This window comes from Schistosoma mansoni, chromosome 1 (assembly GCF_000237925.1).
Source record: "Schistosoma mansoni strain Puerto Rico chromosome 1, complete genome".
Lineage (NCBI taxonomy): Eukaryota > Metazoa > Platyhelminthes > Trematoda > Strigeidida > Schistosomatidae > Schistosoma > Schistosoma mansoni.
This window is the reverse complement of record NC_031495.1, coordinates 7,849,995-7,871,363: the sequence shown is the minus strand read 5'-3', so window position 1 is coordinate 7,871,363 and position 21,369 is coordinate 7,849,995. Positions and strand designations below refer to the sequence as shown.

The following is a 21,369-nucleotide window of genomic DNA, read 5'->3' as shown; positions in this document are numbered from 1 at the left end:
AACTGAAATGAATTTGAATTGTATGTTATCAGTATACGGTTGTGGAGATGGTTGATTTTGTATTGGAATCCTGAACTGATCAATGTTTAACCACTACTGAAAACTGGAAGTATTGAACGGTCGTTCCGTTCAGCTGAAAAGTTCCATACTGGGACCAAACGGCCGTCCTGTGCTTCCACGTTTTCGATGGTGGTTTAATATTGGTGAGTTCATGATTTCAGTGAAGTATTTTTGTTTATATGCATATACATTTCCAGTGGTTAAACATCTTTTCACTATTTGAATAAATATATCGAACAACTACATTTATGAAATTGATGTAGATACTATAGATTGAAAGGAGATAAATTATATGTAATATTCGTTTGCCTAAGAATAAACATGTTACTATCTTGAGACCATTGACCAATGTCTTGTTTTAAGTTGCCAATCTGAATTCTGATTCTTATTTGGTCTATTTTGGGTCTTCTATTTCCTTTGACAGATCAGTATGCCCAAATTGATCAATTACACGCTCAAACAGCACTATTGACTTTAATTATATTTTACAATACTTGTAATTGACATATATATGGTTCGGTGTAATTTTTATTATTATTATTATTATTATTATCATTATTATTATTAGCTTTATTCAATATCATATTTTTGGTACAATATTGAATTCTCAGCACAAAGTACTTCAACAAGTTTCCGTTTCTTACTTCTTCGTCCTTCCTGACGATAAATATTGAGTGATCGCCAGTTAGAACTTAGCAACCCAGGCAATCGACATCTGGATAATGTACATTCTTCTCGCTGCATATTGCCAGCAACCACGATATCTCTGATTAAGCCTTCTGTAACCTTTACAGCGAAAGGTCTTACACTTTTCAGAAACGCACCTGAATAGGTTGTGCGATTAATAGGCATAATGATGCATTAAAACAAACGAAATTAGATAACTTGTTGAAATATCTAGATGATAGGAACAGGTAGCCCAGATGTTTAAACAGGCCGCCATGCAACAACATTCCATATTTTCATTCATTTAGTGTTGTTTGTTTGAATCTTCCCATCGATGTGTTAGGATTGCAACTGGTCAGTCTCTAATTGGCATATGTGCATACTGTGCTTATTGCCTCGATATAGCCTTAATTCACGAGTCCCAAATAGGACGAAACGCGCGTCCCGGATTCCACTGCTAGCCACTATCCATCTCTGCATTCCATATTTTCCTTTCAAATATTTACACTAACAACACAGTACTATTAAAAACATCTTTGTTCACATTAATACTGTGTCTCTGTTTTCGTAATAAAGTAATGATGGTATATGCTTTTCTAAATATCGTTTCACTTCAACTGTATTTCACATTTGGTAGAGATGTCTTAGAATTCAACTTTAAAAAGATATCTTAGTAAATGATAGACTTTTCAGAAATCCTCCATATGAGAATGGCAGGTTGAGGTACAATAAATCGACATCAATTAGAACTCAAGTAAAATAGGTTGTCTGGTACTGAACAAAGATGAATCACATTCATACTTTATGTTTATTTTATAGAAAATTTGTGATCACGTTGATGGGATTCCGCTCAGCTTCCAACCTACAAAATCTTTATCCCCATTTTATTGAATGTGATACTGATTTGTCGGTGTGAACAATTAGATTTTCTAGTTTACTCAGTTGAGACCCATGAGATTGAACTGTAAGATAGGAGAGCATTTCTATTGATCTAATTAGAATATTGATTAGCTCGTCTATCCAGTACCAATGACTTTCGGGTAACTAATAACACGCTAACTATGAGATAGCAGGCTAGAGTAATAGTGAATAACCATTTGTCCAGAATGACGTTTCCCACGCTCGCTCGCTCACCCAATAGCAAGAATAGAGAACTCAGCAAGTAGACAACTTCCTAACATACAGTCCAGATTTACAAGTCATTCATATGATAATATAAAGCAAAGTCCTGACCACACATCAACAGAATTATGAAATTACAATGTGGGCATAACTGTTCCATAAGTGGAAAAGGGATCACTGGTAGGTTTGTAATAAATTAACAAAAATCTGGGAAAGGTAAGATACACAATAACAGTTTATGAGTCAAGTGATAGCTTACAAGTAGGGGAATAAAAAAGTGTTAGAATCTAATTATTTAATAATTGTACCTCTGATAGGATTGTTAAGAAAGTTTACTTTTGCTTAATATTTATCTCTGCATAACAGATACTTGAAGTTTGTACTCACTCATGGCTTTATTCCAAATAATCTACCCTTGGAGTTAACCAGTAATTACTTTATCCAAGCCTTTGTAATAATTTCAGTTCAGTTTATTTGGCATGGTTATCAGAAACCCTATGCGTTAACAACTGTAATCATGTATTTTTGTATGGATGGCATTTATTATCATTTGCATTATTATTCATAGTTAAATTATTGTAGTTATGTCATCTGTTCTCAAAATTTAGCTAAAACAACATTTCGGTAAAACTGGGTGTCTTTACTTCCTTACCAAACATATTTAATGCCGTCCTACTTAACCACTCTACCTGATTTAAATTTTTTCTTGAATATGTGCACCAAGATTTCAATAATGCATGATAATGTTTAGTACGAAGCTGAAACGTGGCGAACTACTACATTCGTCATCAAAATTGTACAAGTATTTACAAACAGCTGTCTACGCAAAATACTCAGTATCCGTTAACCAGATAACATCAGCAACAGCCTAGTGTGGGAGAGGACAAACCAGCTTCCAACTGAGGAGGTAATTAGGAGAAGACGATGGAAGTGGATAGGACATACATTATGGAAATCACTAAAAGCATCACGAGGCAAGCTTTATTTTGGAATCCTGAAGGGAAGCGGAAAAGAGGGAAGCCAAAGAACACATTACGCCGGGAGATAGAAGCAGATATGAAGAGGATGAATAACAACTGGAAAGAACTGGAAGTGATTATCTAGGACAGAGTTGGATGTAGAATGTGGGTGGGCGGCCTGAGCTCCTCCATGATAGGGAACAGGTGTAAGTATGATAATGTACAGATAAATCATATTGTAAGCTTACACAACTCCTAAGTAATCTGTCATTGTTTTCCGAACGAGAACACAAGTGGGGACAATCAAATGTATTTGAACACAAAATTACAGAACACCTTAGTAAAATCTCAGAATTATACAATAAATACTTAATTTGCAAAATGTTAATCAGTTGTTTCAAACCTGACTGTTCCTTTTGCAAATATCAGTCAATCGTCTCAGACTTCATTGTTTCTACATTTCCATACCAATTACTTTCTGTTCCCGTTCTTTGCTTCTTGATCTTCTGCTGCTAGACATTCCATTGCTGACTAACGTTGTATACTACTTATGTCGATATAAGTAGCACACCACAATTTTACTGTTACATTTGTTAACAACAGTAATTATAAATACGGTTCTTATTTACAGTCATCCAATGGTCTATAAAAGAGTTTCTGACTCTTCATTTGATAACATTACTTATTAATGACTTACTCCTTTGATTAGAACATCAAAATAGGGATAAATTGTTTAGTTATAATTTCTTCAATAAATTGTCTGACACCTTTGTTTTAATTCCATTTTAAGTGATCTGGCATCTCAGTTTCTTGAGGTTTGTTTCACACTCACTACGTCTACTAATCAAGCTATTGACTTCTATATTCTGTTCAGCTTGTGTTTCGCTTGGTGCTGTTTTTTTCACAATAATTTACATATTTAGTAGTTTTTGGTTTAGCATTAATTACTCAAACAGTCATTGCTAACCCGAATTTACATTATTCATTCACTTAACTCAGGCATTATGAGCTATCGATGCTAATTTAATTGAAAAATACTCTGAAAATACAACTGAATAATAATAGCTAACAAGACAAAATGAATTACTTGATCATTACAATCACTTCAAACATGTTTACTATCTTTGGTCTGAAAATGACATAAGTAAACTTCGATTTTTCTAAATACGTTGATCCCCATATTTGAAATTATTAAACGAGGTATGATAATTGTTATATATAGAGCTTTGATTCTTGCTATGCCGCGTACTACTAGACTACTTGAATGATCGAACCCGCAACGTCGCAAGAGAGAAGACAGAAGACTAGACTACTAGAGAGGCTGTTATTGGTGTTTTGGAAGTAACTGGATGGGCTAGGTGAAAAGCAGGACCGATAAGGACTGTAGACTGCTCGTACGGGTTTTGTCTGTTACTGCTCCGATAAATCACTGCTCTCTAATTGGTGGGAATCATCACGTTATACACTAACTGGGCACTCAGGTCACAAGTTATAACAAATAAACAGTCAGAATAAATTTATTTGACAACAAACAAAACGTTAGTTTTTAGATGAGAAAGTTAAACATGTTTTTTTTACTTTCAATGGTAATTTTTATATTTCAGTTAACTTTTGTAATAATACTCTCCTTTTGAGAAGCAATACTCAGCAATTTAGGTATTGAGAAAAGCCTGAGGCTTAGCTAGCTATGTATTGTCTGAAAATAAAGAAAAAATTTAAAATCAGAATGGGTTTTTCGTGGATATTATAGTAATTTTTAACAGTTGTGATCATGAATCCATTGAAGCTAAACGACCATGGAAAGCCTGGAAGCACTGGTGGTCTAGCTTCAATTGATTCATGAATTCCGTTCTGACCTTGTTAATTATTTACTTATTAACCCTGACTATTTTTATATGAGCGTATGTGTGTACACTTCTTATCCTCTTTATCACATGTCTGTAACTTAGTCTTATCTGACTATAAATATTGACTAACACTTGATTAAAGTGAGTTGGCTTACCCACCATCTCCAATGCGTGTCATTTTTGTTTCGCTCTCTGATATATGTTCATGTGCTTATAACTTTCTGGCCTGCGTTATTTGACAATAAACTGTAGCTGCCGCTTCTCTTTGCCTTCTGATTTTATGCACCGTTAAGATTTGTATTATAACGGTTATCGAGCTGAACGATTCGCGAAGCACGGCACTACAAGAGCGAACTAGAATTTAAATAACTACACTACTTCAGAATACTTAACTTGATATTGGAGGATTTTTCCGAAATGTAGAGAATTATAACAAATTGTTAGACCTTTATAATCAGTCTATAAACACTGTAAATGATTATTGACATGTAGTTTTAAAGTCATCCTATGTAACATGACACTTTAAATATCCAATTTATACAAGACTGAAATTATCTTTGGTTCTCAACATTTATAAAAAATGGTTAGTCGATATTAAATGTTACAGTATTTATGTAATGAAGTCAAAATATAACCGTTAAACAAGACATATTCCCTGTAGTTCAAGTGAGAAGCATTGGCTAGTGGAGTTCATCCATGTCTGTTGTGAGGTAGTTACTCACTGAAGATAATGGAGGACCGTTACACAATCTCGTGGATTGGTTAAAGTTAAACAATAACACAGATGGATGCCAGCTCAGTGGTTTAGAGATGAAGCGTTAATACACAAGACCGAAGGTCCTGGGCTCGAATCCCATGTGAGGGATCGTGGATGCGTACTATTGAGGAGTCTCATACTATGAATGAAATGATGATCCAATACTCCCAGGTTTCCGATGGTGGTCTACTATTGATGGATTCATGATCTCAATCAAAAACTTAACAATCTCCACAACCCCTTACTAATAATTAATTTAGTATCGAATTAACCAAATAACTGATAACTTAATGGTGATAGCGTTTCTACTCCTAAAGCTTTGCATGAAGTAATTAGTCTTTATAGGAAATTGTCAGTTAAATGTTGATTATTCATCTAAGAAAATTTATCTGACAAACTTCTGCATGATGGTTTGACTAAAAAAACACAACCATGATTTCAAAATGTTTAAGCATTTATAGATTGAAGCTACTCAATTCTGTTTCCATCTCTAATTAGAGTATCAGCTATCTATACTTTTCATGTCACTGCATACCATCAAAGTTAAGTTACTTAATAGACAACATCAAGTTGTAGTCAGATAAATATAATAGGATCCATAATTTTTTACAATAAGTTCCAACGGAGAAAAAAAGGATCTTAAAAATTGAAATATCTTCAAGAAATAAGGACAGTCAATATCGTGATGATTATCTTTTACACAGCAGAAGAAAGTTGTCAAAATCTGATGTAACAATAAAATTATACGTCAATTGAGATCATGAACCGATCAATGTTAGATCACTATTAAAAACTTAAAAGCACTAAACGGCCGTTTCATCCTAGTATAGGACTACTCAGCAGTGTACATCTACAATCCCATACGTAGAACTCAAACAATATACAGATGATTATAATTGTTTCATTAAAAGACTAAAAGAATCAGTAGTACATGTTTGTTTAATAAGAAAACATTAAAACTGATATTACCATTTCAGTGGTTTATTTCAATGTGAATTACTTCATCATTGTTATCAAAATCACATGTCAAATTATAAAGTACAACATTTCTGTACACCATCCGAATATCATTCTTTATCACAAGGGGGATTTGTGGAGATAGGTACCGGATCGTGGATGCGCACCGCTGAGGAGTCCCACAATAGGACGAAACGGCCGTCCAGTGATTCCAGGTTTTCCACGGTGATCTAGCTTCAATTGACTCATGATCTTGACTACACAAAATAATATTATTCTTTAAATGAAACCAATTAAAATTGTATTTTATGCAAATTATACAATAAAAACTGAACTCACAGTATAAAACCAATCACTTCCCTGTTCATATAAATGTAAATTTTATTCATTTACCGTGTATAACTCCCTTTTTAAATAGCACTCTTCTTATATGCCCTGTACTGTAAACTGTATTTACATTCAATTATTTTGTATTTGAGGTTCAGAAATACTTAGTTCCGTAAATTTACCCAATGTTTATTAGAATTTCCATCTATTCCTTCAAGAATGTACTGATAATGTTTGCAGTAGTTGTGTAGTGAACAAGATAACGAGTGAGGGACAATCGAATGTATCTTACACAAAAATTACAGACTATCTCACTAAAATCTGATAACCATAAAATAAATAGTTAATTTGCAAACTATCAATCAATTGTCTCAATATTGACCGTTCCTTCCGTAAATATCAGTCCATAGTCTCCGATTATTATCGTTCATGCATTTTTATACCAATCGCGTTTCGTTTCTGTTTTTTCCTTATCGATCTTCTAGTGAAATACATTCTCTGACTGATCATCGTCATATACTACTTATGTGGATGTAAGCAACCCACACCAGCTCTGGGACGCAGTTATATCCAGATGACTAATCCAAAATAGGACGAAACGCGTATCCTGAATTCCACTACATATTACCATCCATCTCTGATTATAATGCTAGTGACTTGATGAGAATATTGAAGCAGGATGCACGTATGCTAAAAGTGACTGATCAATTGCTGTACCAAATATTAACGGGAAGGTTCAAACAACCAATACAAGGTTAATCAAGCAATATTTTTGTTTCTTACCCAATAACTCCAAGTACGATACTGTGATTATTCATTAGAAATACAGTGAAAAGATGTCAGAATAGGTATGAAATATTTTGGTAGTTTATATATGATATTATTGTTGTTATGCATTGTTGATTAAGAGTAGTATGGAATTTCTTCACATGCTCCTTTACTTCTTTTTTTCGCTAATATCTGTTGTAACTTTGTGTTTACTCTAGCTTCTTGATGTGTGGGCGAGAATGACAATGATTGGTTGTTTTGCTGAGTCAGACATTAGATAGGATGACAGGTGTTATATGTGTTATACATATTCCCCTATCCTGACTGTTATTGATTGACTGTTCTTTGTGTCGGATTTCGGTGTGGAAATATATTGACGTTCTAGTCAGGCTTATCTCGTGTTCTTGATCTGAGTTGTGTTGAAGTCCTGTAGAATAGACACTGGGTGGGAAATCTAGTGTAGATATTCGTCTAAGGTAAATTAACGTCCCACATACGTGTAAAAAGTGAAAGGACTGTTATAACAAGAAACCCTAGCGTTATAACACTTCTTTTTTTTACTTTTTGACGTATTTGAAATTTAAAGTTTGCTACTGAATATGGCAACACCTTCAGATATGCTAACTGCTAAGTGGTACGTTATTTTCACTAATCTAACTGATAGAATGCCACAACATTTTGTTACTTATTAACTGCTAAATCTAATCCTTACAGCTTATCTAGTTCATTGGCTTTTATTTCTTATCGAATCTTAATAGATAACGGCTACGTACAGTACGCTAGATACTTGTGAAGCTTATCACATACGCAAGTTTCTAGGTTCATAACAATACTCCATCCCTAAACCCCAGTAAAATCAGAGATACAACAAAAAGTTACTTTTAAATCATTTGAAGTATACACAATGAATGCTTTAATTTTTATATTTTTTCCTCTATGAGTTTTAGAACTTCCGCTGAATCCCTTCTACGGTTACTGCCAGTACTAAGCCTTGGTAAAGAAGTACGGTTGATCATGAAGTTAACAACCCTATCCCGTAAAAAGTACTTTGCTAACCAACCCTAATCATCAGAAAAATTATTGAAACAATGACTTTCAAATTTACTCACAACCTGTAGAAACAAATAATTAAATCATAAATAGAACATGGCCAACTTACGGGACAGCCGCCGCAGCCAGCACAGCACTTTAATCAAAACAAACACTTAATGTTTAAGATAATTAAATGTAGTTTAAAATAACTGAGATTACTAATTAAGCTCAATTTCGTCAAGTATTTGATACTGTTCTCATTATATTAATGATTTTAACAATGTTATTATTTGTACACATCATTATTGAAACTTGATTTAATAATTTCAAACAAGTTTAGCAAGGAGGGAGATATTCAATAATAGAAATAATGGCAACGATGGATGGTGGCAAGTGTGGAGTTCAGGACGCGCGTTTCGTTCTTGCTAAGTGGATAACGCGATGACATTTGAGGCGAACGGTGCTGGGTTCAAGTCATGGAGTGAATGTCAGCTCTGAGATGCAGGTACATCCAGCTGACGATTCCACTGCTAGCCACTATCCATCTTTGCTCAAAATGCTTGTGACTTAAGGCAATATCGAGGCAGTCCGCCCAGAATGTAGATATATCAGAAAGAGACTGGTTTATTGCAGTCTTGAACAACAATGGGAAGATACAAGCAAACAATCAGACAACATTCAATAATATTTACAACCTGATTTCAAAATTCTGAACAGTATGATATCAGGCGTCTACCAATTAAGCCGAATCAGTTGACAATTATCTTTCATCTGGGATCGGGATTTGACGTAAGTAGAACTGATAGGTTATGAAAGCCGATAATCCAACCATTTTACAATTATACAAATCGCATAAACGTTTAGAAATATTCATTCGTATAGACACAATGATCTTTATGAGTATCGATGTCCAAAAGAAAGTAGTCAATTGTTCAGTTTATAAAAATGAAACAGTTCTTTATCATGTAATGTTCACAGAGATTTATCCATGTTATAAAATCATTCAACAACGAACTTTCATTTAACATACCGTTCATCATGTGGTCTACAATAAGGACAATCAGTGATAGTACATTTAGTTTGACCATACAAAATCACTTACACAAAATAAAATTCGAACTTTATAAAATATGTTCAAAGATAAACTTTCTAATACTAGAGGCAAGTGAAAAAAATGAGTGCTGTCAACTTTTCGTTTATTCATAAACGGTAGTTGGTTGAACCATATCTGTTTGTTTGTTCGTTCATTACTTACTTACTTACTTGCTTACGCCTGTTACTCCCAATGGAGCATAGGCCGCCGACCAGCATTCTCCAACTCACTCTGTCCTGGGCCTTCCTTTCTAGTTCTACCCAATTTTTGTTCATTCTTCTCATGTCTGTCTCCATTTCTCGGCGTAATGTGTTCTTTGGTCTTCCTCTTCTCCTTTGGCTTTCAGGATTCCATGTGAGGGCTTGCATTGCGACGCAGTTAGGTGTTGTACGTTCATTATGAAAATATAAATGAACTCATTTTCCGTTACAGTATCGAGCTTTATCTGCCAAATGTTCAACTCGATAGATCATTTAGGGACTTATTTGACCTTCAATAAATGTCCTTCTGTAAATGTATTCCCTGACTTTGGAATCGAAAAGAATTTTCTTCCTTAAACGATAGAAGGGTTGTTTGAATTTTATTATTGATATTAAAGTCTTCAACTATGTTGCTATAACAGTAAGCTCATTGAAATATTAAAGATCAATAATGGGTAACTTTTAAAATAACTGGATATTCATAGATGATGTATAGAAAAAAAAAATCTTATTGCAAATTCCCAACAACTGTAATTTCATGAACACTGACAGTATGTAAGTACAGATGACGTAATGTATATTCCATGAGTCTCAGGTCTTACAGAGATCATACTGTATTTACTTGGTGCATTAAAGCTTAATAGTCTTTAGTCAAAATTTCAGTCCATTTTAATGTAGACTGATATTTAAAGACTGTTTTCAGTAAGTAATCCACTCTCTAAATCTACATATACCACCCTTCATTAAATCTCACTACATTTCGATTTAAGGTCGGTTAATAGTTTAATCACTGTGAGCACATACTAAGGGAGGTGGGTAAAAACACTGTGATTAAAATTAATCTTTATTTGTGAAGAAAGACATGAGCACAGTCATCTTAGTTAATATTACTATCGATATCTTCAAACTAATCAAATTACAATCCAAATAAACACTGTGGTGTATGCTATTAATGTCAAAAGATATAAGTGTGATGTGGGCTATTTATATCGACATTAGTAGTATATACCGTAATTCAGGAATAGTATATCTGGCAGCAGAAGATTGAGAAGATCGAGAAGGGAAGAACATCAACGGAAAGCAACTGGTATGGAAATCCATGAACAATGAAGCCTGAGACAATTAATGAACATTTTGCAAACGAGGTATCAGAGTACAGTTTTTCTATTTTATCAAGCAACTTTGTAATTTGTGCTAAATACATAATCGGTTGTCCTCACTTATATTCTCATTCACTACATAAGTAGTATGTACCACCAACCGGAAATGAAATGTCTGGCAGCAGAAGGTTAAGAAAATCGAAAGAAAGAGAACGAGAACAGAGAATGATTGATGTGAAATCGAAAGAACGATGAAGTTTGAGACGATTGAATGACATTTTGCAAACGAAGCATTTACTTTATAGTTCTTAGATTTTCCTAAGATGTTCTGTAATTTTGATGTTCAAATAATAGTCGATTGTTCCCACTTGTGTTCTCTTTCACTACAATACTACTCATTATCATGTATACAGAAAAATTTTAATCAAGAACCAATATCTACATTAAATAATAAAGTACACCTTTGGAAAAGAGAAACGACAAATTACTCACTTCTTACTGATATTAAAAAAAAGTAATAATAACAACATATTCAACAGTTAGTAACTAAATATTGACAACAAATTATGTTCAATTCAACTATAGTAGCAGATTATACTGACGCTACTTTAGTGTAGGTGGATGAAGGAGAATATAAGAAACCTCCGAATTTCGGATTTAGGCTACTAACCACTAGAAAGCAAATTCATGAAGACTAATCAACAATCTCTAAAAAAAATTGGAAAACTTACTGTTCCCTTTATTATTATAATATCATAACTTATCACAATACTATTGAGAAATCATATATGATCAAGTATATTTGGCTCAAAACAATCCAACTCGTTAATTTCCAATGATGTTATGTCATTCATGAAGTCCTCTGGGATCACATTTTAAGAATATTGATAGTGTATTCATAATCCACATCAGTTATTCATCGATCAGGTTATAATTATAAAAAATTAGGTTTTGATTAGTAAGAAAATTCAGCCGCACAATTGACTTCAACAATGAAATATAGGATAATTCCTATTTAAAAGCAAATGTCAGGATGATCGTAAATAAACAACCTAGGTAATAGGTGGTGAAGGTTTAGCATTGTCGTCAACAGTTACATCAAACATGTAATGAAACATTTGAATTCAGGTGTCATGATCAAATTAACAATCGTCAGATATTTATGCAGATTACGAAAACATGTTAAAATAACTTACGGAGTAGATGCTGCAGGTTTAGCACTGTTAAGTATAATAGCATCATATACGTGATTAACAATTCACACTCAGGAATTATGATCAGAGCAACAACGGTGAAACATTGATACAACTCCACAACAAGCACTTCTTAGGTTGCTACTAGTCCCAAACTCAGATGAAAAGGAAGGATTGTGAATGGGACTAGTAACAACATCTCACCTACAAAACAACCTTGCTAAACAAACGCTTACCACAAATTATCACTTCAACCATTTGAGCTCTCTCTCTCTCATGAGTCCAATAGTTTTTATTCGAAAGAATTACGATGCTTAATGGTGAAAGCTACGAGTCTTCAGAAATCACGAGGTTAATAGCTCTTCTGACAAGCAGGACTTCAATTATTAAAGGTACATGGAATATCCACACAATGTGGAATTCGGGAGATACAAACTGACGGTAGTTTGCATTTGTGAAGCAAGCTAAACAATGAAGATCGTCTTCGTGAGAGGTGATGTTTTACTCTGGTCATGCGATGTAAAATACCTTCAACACACATGGAGTTGAACTGATGATGTGCAAAGAAGCACGAAATGTGCTTGTATGACGAGATTCTCATGGATCGAGGATTATCAAAGCTTCCTTCGAAACAAATAAGGAGAGAATTATCATGCATGTTATCCTGTGTTATATGTCCACTAATGATATCAGTGGAAACATTTGTATTCAGGTATCATGATCAAATTATTAATTGTCAGATATTTATACAGATTACCAAAATACGTTCAAATAACTTACGTATTAGATGCTGCAGGTTTAGCACTGTTAAGATTGATAGCATAATAAATGTGATAAGGAGCAATACTCAAGTGACTTGATCAATTTTATAAAATTCAAATAATCATACCAAACACTTAATATGTCCCGATAATTTACGGTGAACTTGTTGCAACTTTAGGTCTGTTTAAGTTTAGAAAAATCATAATTATTGGTGGAAAATGACATTTGAATGACCTGGCTCTTCTGTCCCACAAACACGAACAAATTCAGATGAAGACAACTAGTGTACCAGCAGTCACAGCATCAGTAGGCCTCAACATGCACAAGGGAAGAATCAAGATCCGAAAATACAACAAGGCTATGCACTGTAGTCCGTCTTATGAATTCCGTATGATATTGACGATCTTCTCAGTTACTCTATAGTGTCGAAGAAGGTTCCATAAGATTCTCTTATCCACACTGTCTAACGCCTTCCCATAGTCAAGGAAGTAATGTATAGTGACGAATTCCTTTCAAATGATTATTCAATAATCATCCATAGTGTTGGGATTTGGTCTGTGCACGACCGATCCTCACGGATTCCGATCTGTTAATGTCGGGGCTGAGCGTCTACTGGGTCGTTCATCTGATTCAGCAAAACTCTGTTGGAAACGTTTCCTGGTACTGACAGTAATGTGATGCCTCTGTAATTCTCACATTTGCTCAGATCTCCTTTCTTTTGAATCTTGATGAGGTGTCCTTCTACCCAGTCTGTCGGCACTTGTTCCCCTCCCGAAATCCTCCTGAATAGAACGTGAAGCATACTTGCAGTTTCTTGAGTGCCTCGACTGGTTTATTGTCAGATCCTGCTGCTTCCCCCTTCTTGATTTGTCTGGTTGCCATCTTGACTTCTTCGATCGTTGGTGGAGTGACAGATATAGGAAAATCAGTGTGTGCTGCTTCGATGTCCGGTGGTTTTCACAGTCTCTCATATTGTCCGGACGTTCCATGTGCCTACAAAAATTGTTGCTCTGGTTGTTAAAAGGGGCATCAGTCTCGTAACTTCCAAAGAATCTCGGCTTTCATCATGAGACGTCGTAATTCTTCCTTCAACTCCCAGGACAGAGTTCAAATTGTTTACTTTGTTTAAACTGGTTGGCGTTTTTTGGCAAGATTTTTCTCTACGGAATAGGGGTGCTGACTCCACGCTCAACCCTCCTCCTTTACCCACACTTGGGATCGGCAGTAACTGTAGACGAGCTACAGGCAGAGTTCTGAAGTATATAACCTTTGTCAATTCGACCATCAATTACGTTTTCTACAATAACAGTATTCTCGTGTTCACTTATTTTGGAGTTCACAACACAATCGCTTCATTCAATCTTACACAGATCAATATAAGAACATGCAAGGTAGATGACATAACATCGCTTTTAGAATAAATTGAATCAAGTATGAGAAACACTGTAATAGATTAATTGAACGTCCTCTTCAATTAAACGTACATGAACACAAACTAATAGTAAAAATACATCATTTATTATCAATCATCACAATGCACGTGGATGGTCATGGAGATGAAGTACACTGAGAAAAAACATTGGTATTTTTGATTAAGGGGATTCTAGAGATCCCAGAGAAGTTTTAGAAGCGAAGCGTTTACAACATTCAACATCCGACTAACACATTGACATATAACCGATCTGTTAATCTGTACGAAAAACGTTAATCAAACAGATGGTCGGAGGTCTACAACATATGATTGTCAGCAGAAATACAAGCACATTTGATGATAACAAAATCTTTAAAGTCAATGAATCATAAATAAGTCTATCAAGACAAACTGCCTAAAAGCCTGTGGAATAATTGAGAAACCCCTTCTACGACGCAGACACCATTGAAGTTGTTCGGGATGACCAAAAAAGCCTCGAAAATAAATCATTCAACTCAGACAATGAAATAACATCGAAAGCATTCACCTGAGCTATAAGTCGTTTTTATGTCTCTTTCAACCTCAATATGTACTTTCAACCTATGTGAATAAACTATTGTTTGAATCAGCTTCACTTTTCATATGTTCATAGAATTCATCATTCAATAATGTAAAGCTTTTGATGAATTTCAATCAACAGACAAAAGATTTAGATTATTGGTTAATGAGATGGTTAGTTCAAACAACAATTTTCAGTTATTGATATCAGTTATACTCTACTGAAATATACACAAAATGAACAAGCATAGTGTCTGATCTGTTTGTAGTCTACTTTTCCTCAATGTGAAATCATAGTTAGTAAACATTGAAAACTGAACAATGTTACTGGATCAATAGGGGCGATCTCAAAACTTTCATAAAACAGATCAAACAAAACAGTATGACGGTTTAATACGAACAACTTACGGTGAAGGTTTGCTGCTGTCAAGAATAGTAAAATCATAAATCTAATTAGAAATTGGTATTTGAATGTCATTAAGTAATGTAGATCAAGCTGTATCATTTTATTGGATGAACGACCGAACGTATATTCTAATTCTTCAATGTGATTTTTACTCAGTCATCAATAATCGGTCTAAAGTTACAATGACTAAATGTCAGAAGACGGAATAATTAATCAGCAGTGTATGAGTCGTTTTACTCTACAACAACCAAACTAATATACCGAATACTTAACATAAATAATATGATTCAAATCTACTTAAAATCAAAAGGACTAATCTATTTGAATTTTTTAGATCGATTATGAACCAGTAGAATTGAGTCATAAGAACCGGTCCCAAATATTTCCTATCATGTTACCTCATTCATGAAGTCCTGTGGGATCACATTTTAAGAATAATAATAATGTATTCATATTCCACATCAGCTATTCATCGATCAGGTTATAATTCTAATATAATAGGTTTCGATTAGTAGAAAAATCAGCCGCACAATTGACTTCAACAATGAAATATAGGATAATTCCTATTGAAAAGCAAATGTCAGGATGACCGTAAACAAACAAACTAGATAACAGGTGGTTAAGGTTCAGCATTGTCGTCAACAGTTACATCAAACATGTAATGAGACATTTGAATTCAGGTTTTATGATCAAATTACCAATCGTCAGATATTTATACAGACTACGAAAACATATTCAAATAACTTACGTAGTTACTGTAGGTTTAATGCTGTTAAGAATAATAGTATCATATACGTGATAATTATTTCACACTCAAGTATTTCGATCAGATCAACAACAATGAAACATTCATACAACTCCACAACATGCACTTCTAAGGTTGCTACCAGTCCCAATCTCGGCTGTGAAAGAAGCATTGTGGATGAGATTAGTAACAACGTCTAACATACAAAACAAACTTGCTAAACAAACGATTACCAGAAACTATCACTTCAACCATTTGAGCTCACTCTCACCAGTCGAATAGTCTTCATTCGAAAGAATTAAGATGCTTAATGGTGAAAGCTACGAGTCTTCACAAATCACGAGGTCAATAGCTCTTCTAACAGACACGACAACAATTATCATAGGTACATGGAAATTATGCACAATGTGGGCGATCGGATAGATTATTAAAGTATCTGTGAAATTTGGGAGATACAAACTGACAGTAGTTGACATTTGTAAAACTCATTGGAAGCAAGCTAAACAATAACGATTATCTTCGGGAGAAATGATGGTTGGCACTGGTTATGCGAAATAAAATACTTTCAACACACATGCAGTTGAACTGATGATGTTCAAAGAAGCATGAAAGGTGCTTGTATTACGAGATTCTCATGGATCGAGGATCATCACAGCTTCGCTCGAAACAAATAAGGAGAGAATTATCATGAATTTCATCCTGTGTCATATGTCCACTATTGATATCAGTGGAAACATTTGTATTCAGGTGTCGTGATTGAATTGACAATCATCAGATATTTATACACACTACGAAAATATGTTCAAATAACTCACGTAGAAGTTGCTGCTGCTTTAGGACTGTTAAGATTGATAGCATAATAAATGTGATAAGGAGCAATACTCAGGTTTGCGAAATTCACATAATGATACCAAACACCTAATATGTTCCGATAGTTTACGGTGAACTTGTTGCAACTTTAGGTCTATTTACGTTTCCAAAAATCATAAATTTTAATGAAAAATAATATTTGGATGATATTATTGAACTGACATCTGACGAACACACATCTAAATGACAAACAATTCAATGTTAGTCAGAATCGAATGTCAACCATGTGACTTCATTGTGGTATTAATCTAGGGTTTCGGCTCAGTAGTCAAAAGTGTTCGCATCGATGCGTGAGATAAGTGTCTATGGGTTCGATTCAAGTGGTGAGTGGTGAATGAGAAATGTAGAGTAATTCCATACTCAGGTGAGATGATTTTTCAGTGCTTCCAGGTTCTCAATGGTTGTCTAACTTAGATCGATTTGTAATCTGAGTAGCATTTAATAATCTCTACAACTCCCATACTGATAAAACCGTTCTTTAAATGTGTCTTTCCATCTGCAAAGTGTATTGAAATGCTTGTATTGGAAATCGGGAAATAAAATGCACATTTTGTTTAATAAATTGTTCTTACTATTGATAGTCTTGAGTTTAAAAAATTGATATTCATTGCACACTGAATGGATAACCAGTGGTATATATTCAAACGATGTTTATTTTTTGATAACCTCGAAAAAGCTATTCACTTCTGATTGTAATTACGAGTGACAATTTTTAAGTGGTTCATCGAAGCCTGAACTATATACTCAATTACTAACTTGTGTCTTTTACTGCTCGTGGAGGCGAACAGGCAGCCCACCAACATTCTCCATCTAACCCTGTCCTGGGAAATCACTTCCACCTCTTTCCAGTTGTTATTCATCCTTTTCATATCTGCTTCTATCTCCCGTCGTAATGTGTTCTTTGCCTTTTCTCCTTTGCTCTTCCCTTCAGGATTCCATGTTAGGGCTTGCCTCGTGATGCAGTTTTGTGATTTCCATAATTTATGTCCTATCCACTTCCATCTTCTTCTCCTAATTACCTCCTCAGTTGGAAGCTGGTTCGTCCTCTCCCACAGTAGGCTGTTGCTGATGTTATCCGGTTAACGGATATTGAGTATCTTACGTAGACAACTGTTTATAAATACTTGTACAATTTTGATGATGAATGTAGTAGTTGGATGAAGGATCGAACGTGTAGTCTAATATTTCATAGTGATTTTTATTCAATCATCAATAATCGGTCTAAAGTTACAATGACTAAATGTCAGAAGACGGAATAATTAATCAGCAGTGTATGAGTCGTTTTACTCTACAAGGACCAAACTAATATACCGAATACTTAACATAAATAATATGATTCAAATCTACTTAAAATCAAAAGGAATAATGGATTTGAATTTTTTAGATCGATTATGAACCAGTAGAATTGAGTTATAACAACCGGTCCCAAATATTTCCTATCATGTTACCTCATTCATGAAGTCCTGTGGGATCACATTTTAAGAATAATAATAATGTATTCATATTCCACATCAGCTATTCATCGATCAGGTTATAATTCTAATATAATAGGTTTCGATTAGTAGAAAAATCAGCCGCACAATTGACTTCAACAATGAAATATAGGATAATTCCTATTGAAAAGCAAATGTCAGGATGACCGTAAACAAACAAACTAGATAACAGGTGGTTAAGGTTCAGCATTGTCGTCAACAGTTACATCAAACATGTAATGAGACATTTGAATTCAGGTTTTATGATCAAATTACCAATCGTCAGATATTTATACAGACTACGAAAACATATTCAAATAACTTACGTAGTTACTGTAGGTTTAATGCTGTTAAGAATAATAGTATCATATACGTGATAATTATTTCACACTCAAGTATTTCGATCAGATCAACAACAATGAAACATTCATACAACTCCACAACATGCACTTCTAAGGTTGCTACCAGTCCCAATCTCGGCTGTGAAAGAAGCATTGTGGATGAGATTAGTAACAACGTCTAACATACAAAACAAACTTGCTAAACAAACGATTACCAGAAACTATCACTTCAACCATTTGAGCTCACTCTCACCAGTCGAATAGTCTTCATTCGAAAGAATTAAGATGCTTAATGGTGAAAGCTACGAGTCTTCACAAATCACGAGGTCAATAGCTCTTCTAACAGACACGACAACAATTATCATAGGTACATGGAAATTATGCACAATGTGGGCGATCGGATAGATTATTAAAGTATCTGTGAAATTTGGGAGATACAAACTGACAGTAGTTGACATTTGTAAAACTCATTGGAAGCAAGCTAAACAATAACGATTATCTTCGGGAGAAATGATGGTTGGCACTAGTTATGCGAAATAAAATACTTTCAACACACATGCAGTTGAACTGATGATGTTCAAAGAAGCATGAAAGGTGCTTGTATTACGAGATTCTCATGGATCGAGGATCATCACAGCTTCGCTCGAAACAAATAAGGAGAGAATTATCATGAATTTCATCCTGTGTCATATGTCCACTATTGATATCAGTGGAAACATTTGTATTCAGGTGTCGTGATTGAATTGACAATCATCAGATATTTATACACACTACGAAAATATGTTCAAATAACTCACGTAGAAGTTGCTGCTGCTTTAGGACTGTTAAGATTGATAGCATAATAAATGTGATAAGGAGCAATACTCAGGTTTGCGAAATTCACATAATGATACCAAACACCTAATATGTTCCGATAGTTTACGGTGAACTTGTTGCAACTTTAGGTCTATTTACGTTTCCAAAAATCATAAATTTTAATGAAAAATAATATTTGGATGATATTATTGAACTGACATCTGACGAACACACATCTAAATGACAAACAATTCAATGTTAGTCAGAATCGAATGTCAACCATGTGACTTCATTGTGGTATTAATCTAGGGTTTCGGCTCAGTAGTCAAAAGTGTTCGCATCGATGCGTGAGATAAGTGTCTATGGGTTCGATTCAAGTGGTGAGTGGTGAATGAGAAATGTAGAGTAATTCCATACTCAGGTGAGATGATTTTTCAGTGCTTCCAGGTTCTCAATGGTTGTCTAACTTAGATCGATTTGTAATCTGAGTAGCATTTAATAATCTCTACAACTCCCATACTGATAAAACCGTTCTTTAAATGTGTCTTTCCATCTGCAAAGTGTATTGAAATGCTTGTATTGGAAATCGGGAAATAAAATGCACATTTTGTTTAATAAATTGTTCTTACTATTGATAGTCTTGAGTTTAAAAAATTGATATTCATTGCACACTGAATGGATAACCAGTGGTATATATTCAAACGATGTTTATTTTTTGATAACCTCGAAAAAGCTATTCACTTCTGATTGTAATTACGAGTGACAATTTTTAAGTGGTTCATCGAAGCTTGAACTATATACTCAATTACTAACTTGTGTCTTTTACTGCTCGTGGAGGCGAACAGGCAGCCCACCAACATTCTCCATCTAACCCTGTCCTGGGAAATCACTTCCACCTCTTTCCAGTTGTTATTCATCCTTTTCATATCTGCTTCTATCTCCCGTCGTAATGTGTTCTTTGCCTTTTCTCCTTTGCTCTTCCCTTCAGGATTCCATGTTAGGGCTTGCCTCGTGATGCAGTTTTGTGATTTCCATAATTTATGTCCTATCCACTTCCATCTTCTTCTCCTAATTACCTCCTCAGTTGGAAGCTGGTTCGTCCTCTCCCACAGTAGGCTGTTGCTGATGTTATCCGGTTAACGGATATTGAGTATCTTACGTAGACAACTGTTTATAAATACTTGTACAATTTTGATGATGAATGTAGTAGTTGGATGAAGGATCGAACGTGTAGTCTAATATTTCATAGTGATTTTTATTCAATCATCAATAATCGGTCTAAAGTTACAATGACTAAATGTCAGAAGACGGAATAATTAATCAGCAGTGTATGAGTCGTTTTACTCTACAAGGACCAAACTAATATACCGAATACTTAACATAAATAATATGATTCAAATCTACTTAAAATCAAAAGGAATAATGGATTTGAATTTTTTAGATCGATTATGAACCAGTAGAATTGAGTTATAACAACCGGTCCCAATTATTTCCTATCTTGTTACATCAATCATGAAGTCCTGTGGGATTGTTTTGTAAAAGTCTTCAAAATTTTTATTTATCCCTATACAATTCTATAATAGTGGGTTTCTGGTTATGGGATAATTCATTTGCACACTTAAGTTAAACGAATATATTTAGGAATACTCATATTCAAATGGATGTCAGCATTATCTTCAACTATCAAATTACATAACGGATGCTGAAGGTTTAGGGCTTTCGTCAATAGTAAAATCAAACTTATTATGGGACATTGCCATGAATTTCATACTGTGTTATATGTCCACTAATGATATTGGTGGATACATTTGTATTCAGATGAGATAATCAAACTAACATTCGTCAGATATTTATGCAGATTACGAAAACATGTTAAAATAACTTACGGAGTAGATGCTGCAGGTTTAGCACTGTTAAGTATAATAGCA

The 21,369-nt window shown here is 34.4% G+C and overlaps 1 protein-coding gene across 1 annotated transcript in view; it reads right to left on the bottom strand.

Annotated features, from left to right (window-relative positions):
• Positions 1-4,433: 4,433 nt before the first annotated feature.
• Smp_124000 (MEG-14) overlaps positions 4,434-21,369 on the bottom strand; it is a 24,360-nt gene continuing 7,424 nt past the window's right edge. The window contains exons 4-15 of the mRNA XM_018793134.1: positions 21,328-21,351; positions 19,444-19,467; positions 15,967-15,987; positions 15,221-15,232; positions 12,862-12,885; positions 12,085-12,108; positions 11,381-11,386; positions 9,526-9,540; positions 8,623-8,649; positions 7,479-7,499; positions 6,708-6,728; positions 4,434-4,503 (exon numbers count right to left, since the gene is read on the bottom strand). Coding sequence (XP_018647677.1) covers positions 4,485-4,503; positions 6,708-6,728; positions 7,479-7,499; positions 8,623-8,649; positions 9,526-9,540; positions 11,381-11,386; positions 12,085-12,108; positions 12,862-12,885; positions 15,221-15,232; positions 15,967-15,987; positions 19,444-19,467; positions 21,328-21,351 — 238 coding nt within the window. The 3' untranslated portion in view covers positions 4,434-4,484. The remainder of the gene's footprint in view (positions 4,504-6,707; positions 6,729-7,478; positions 7,500-8,622; positions 8,650-9,525; positions 9,541-11,380; positions 11,387-12,084; positions 12,109-12,861; positions 12,886-15,220; positions 15,233-15,966; positions 15,988-19,443; positions 19,468-21,327; positions 21,352-21,369) is intronic.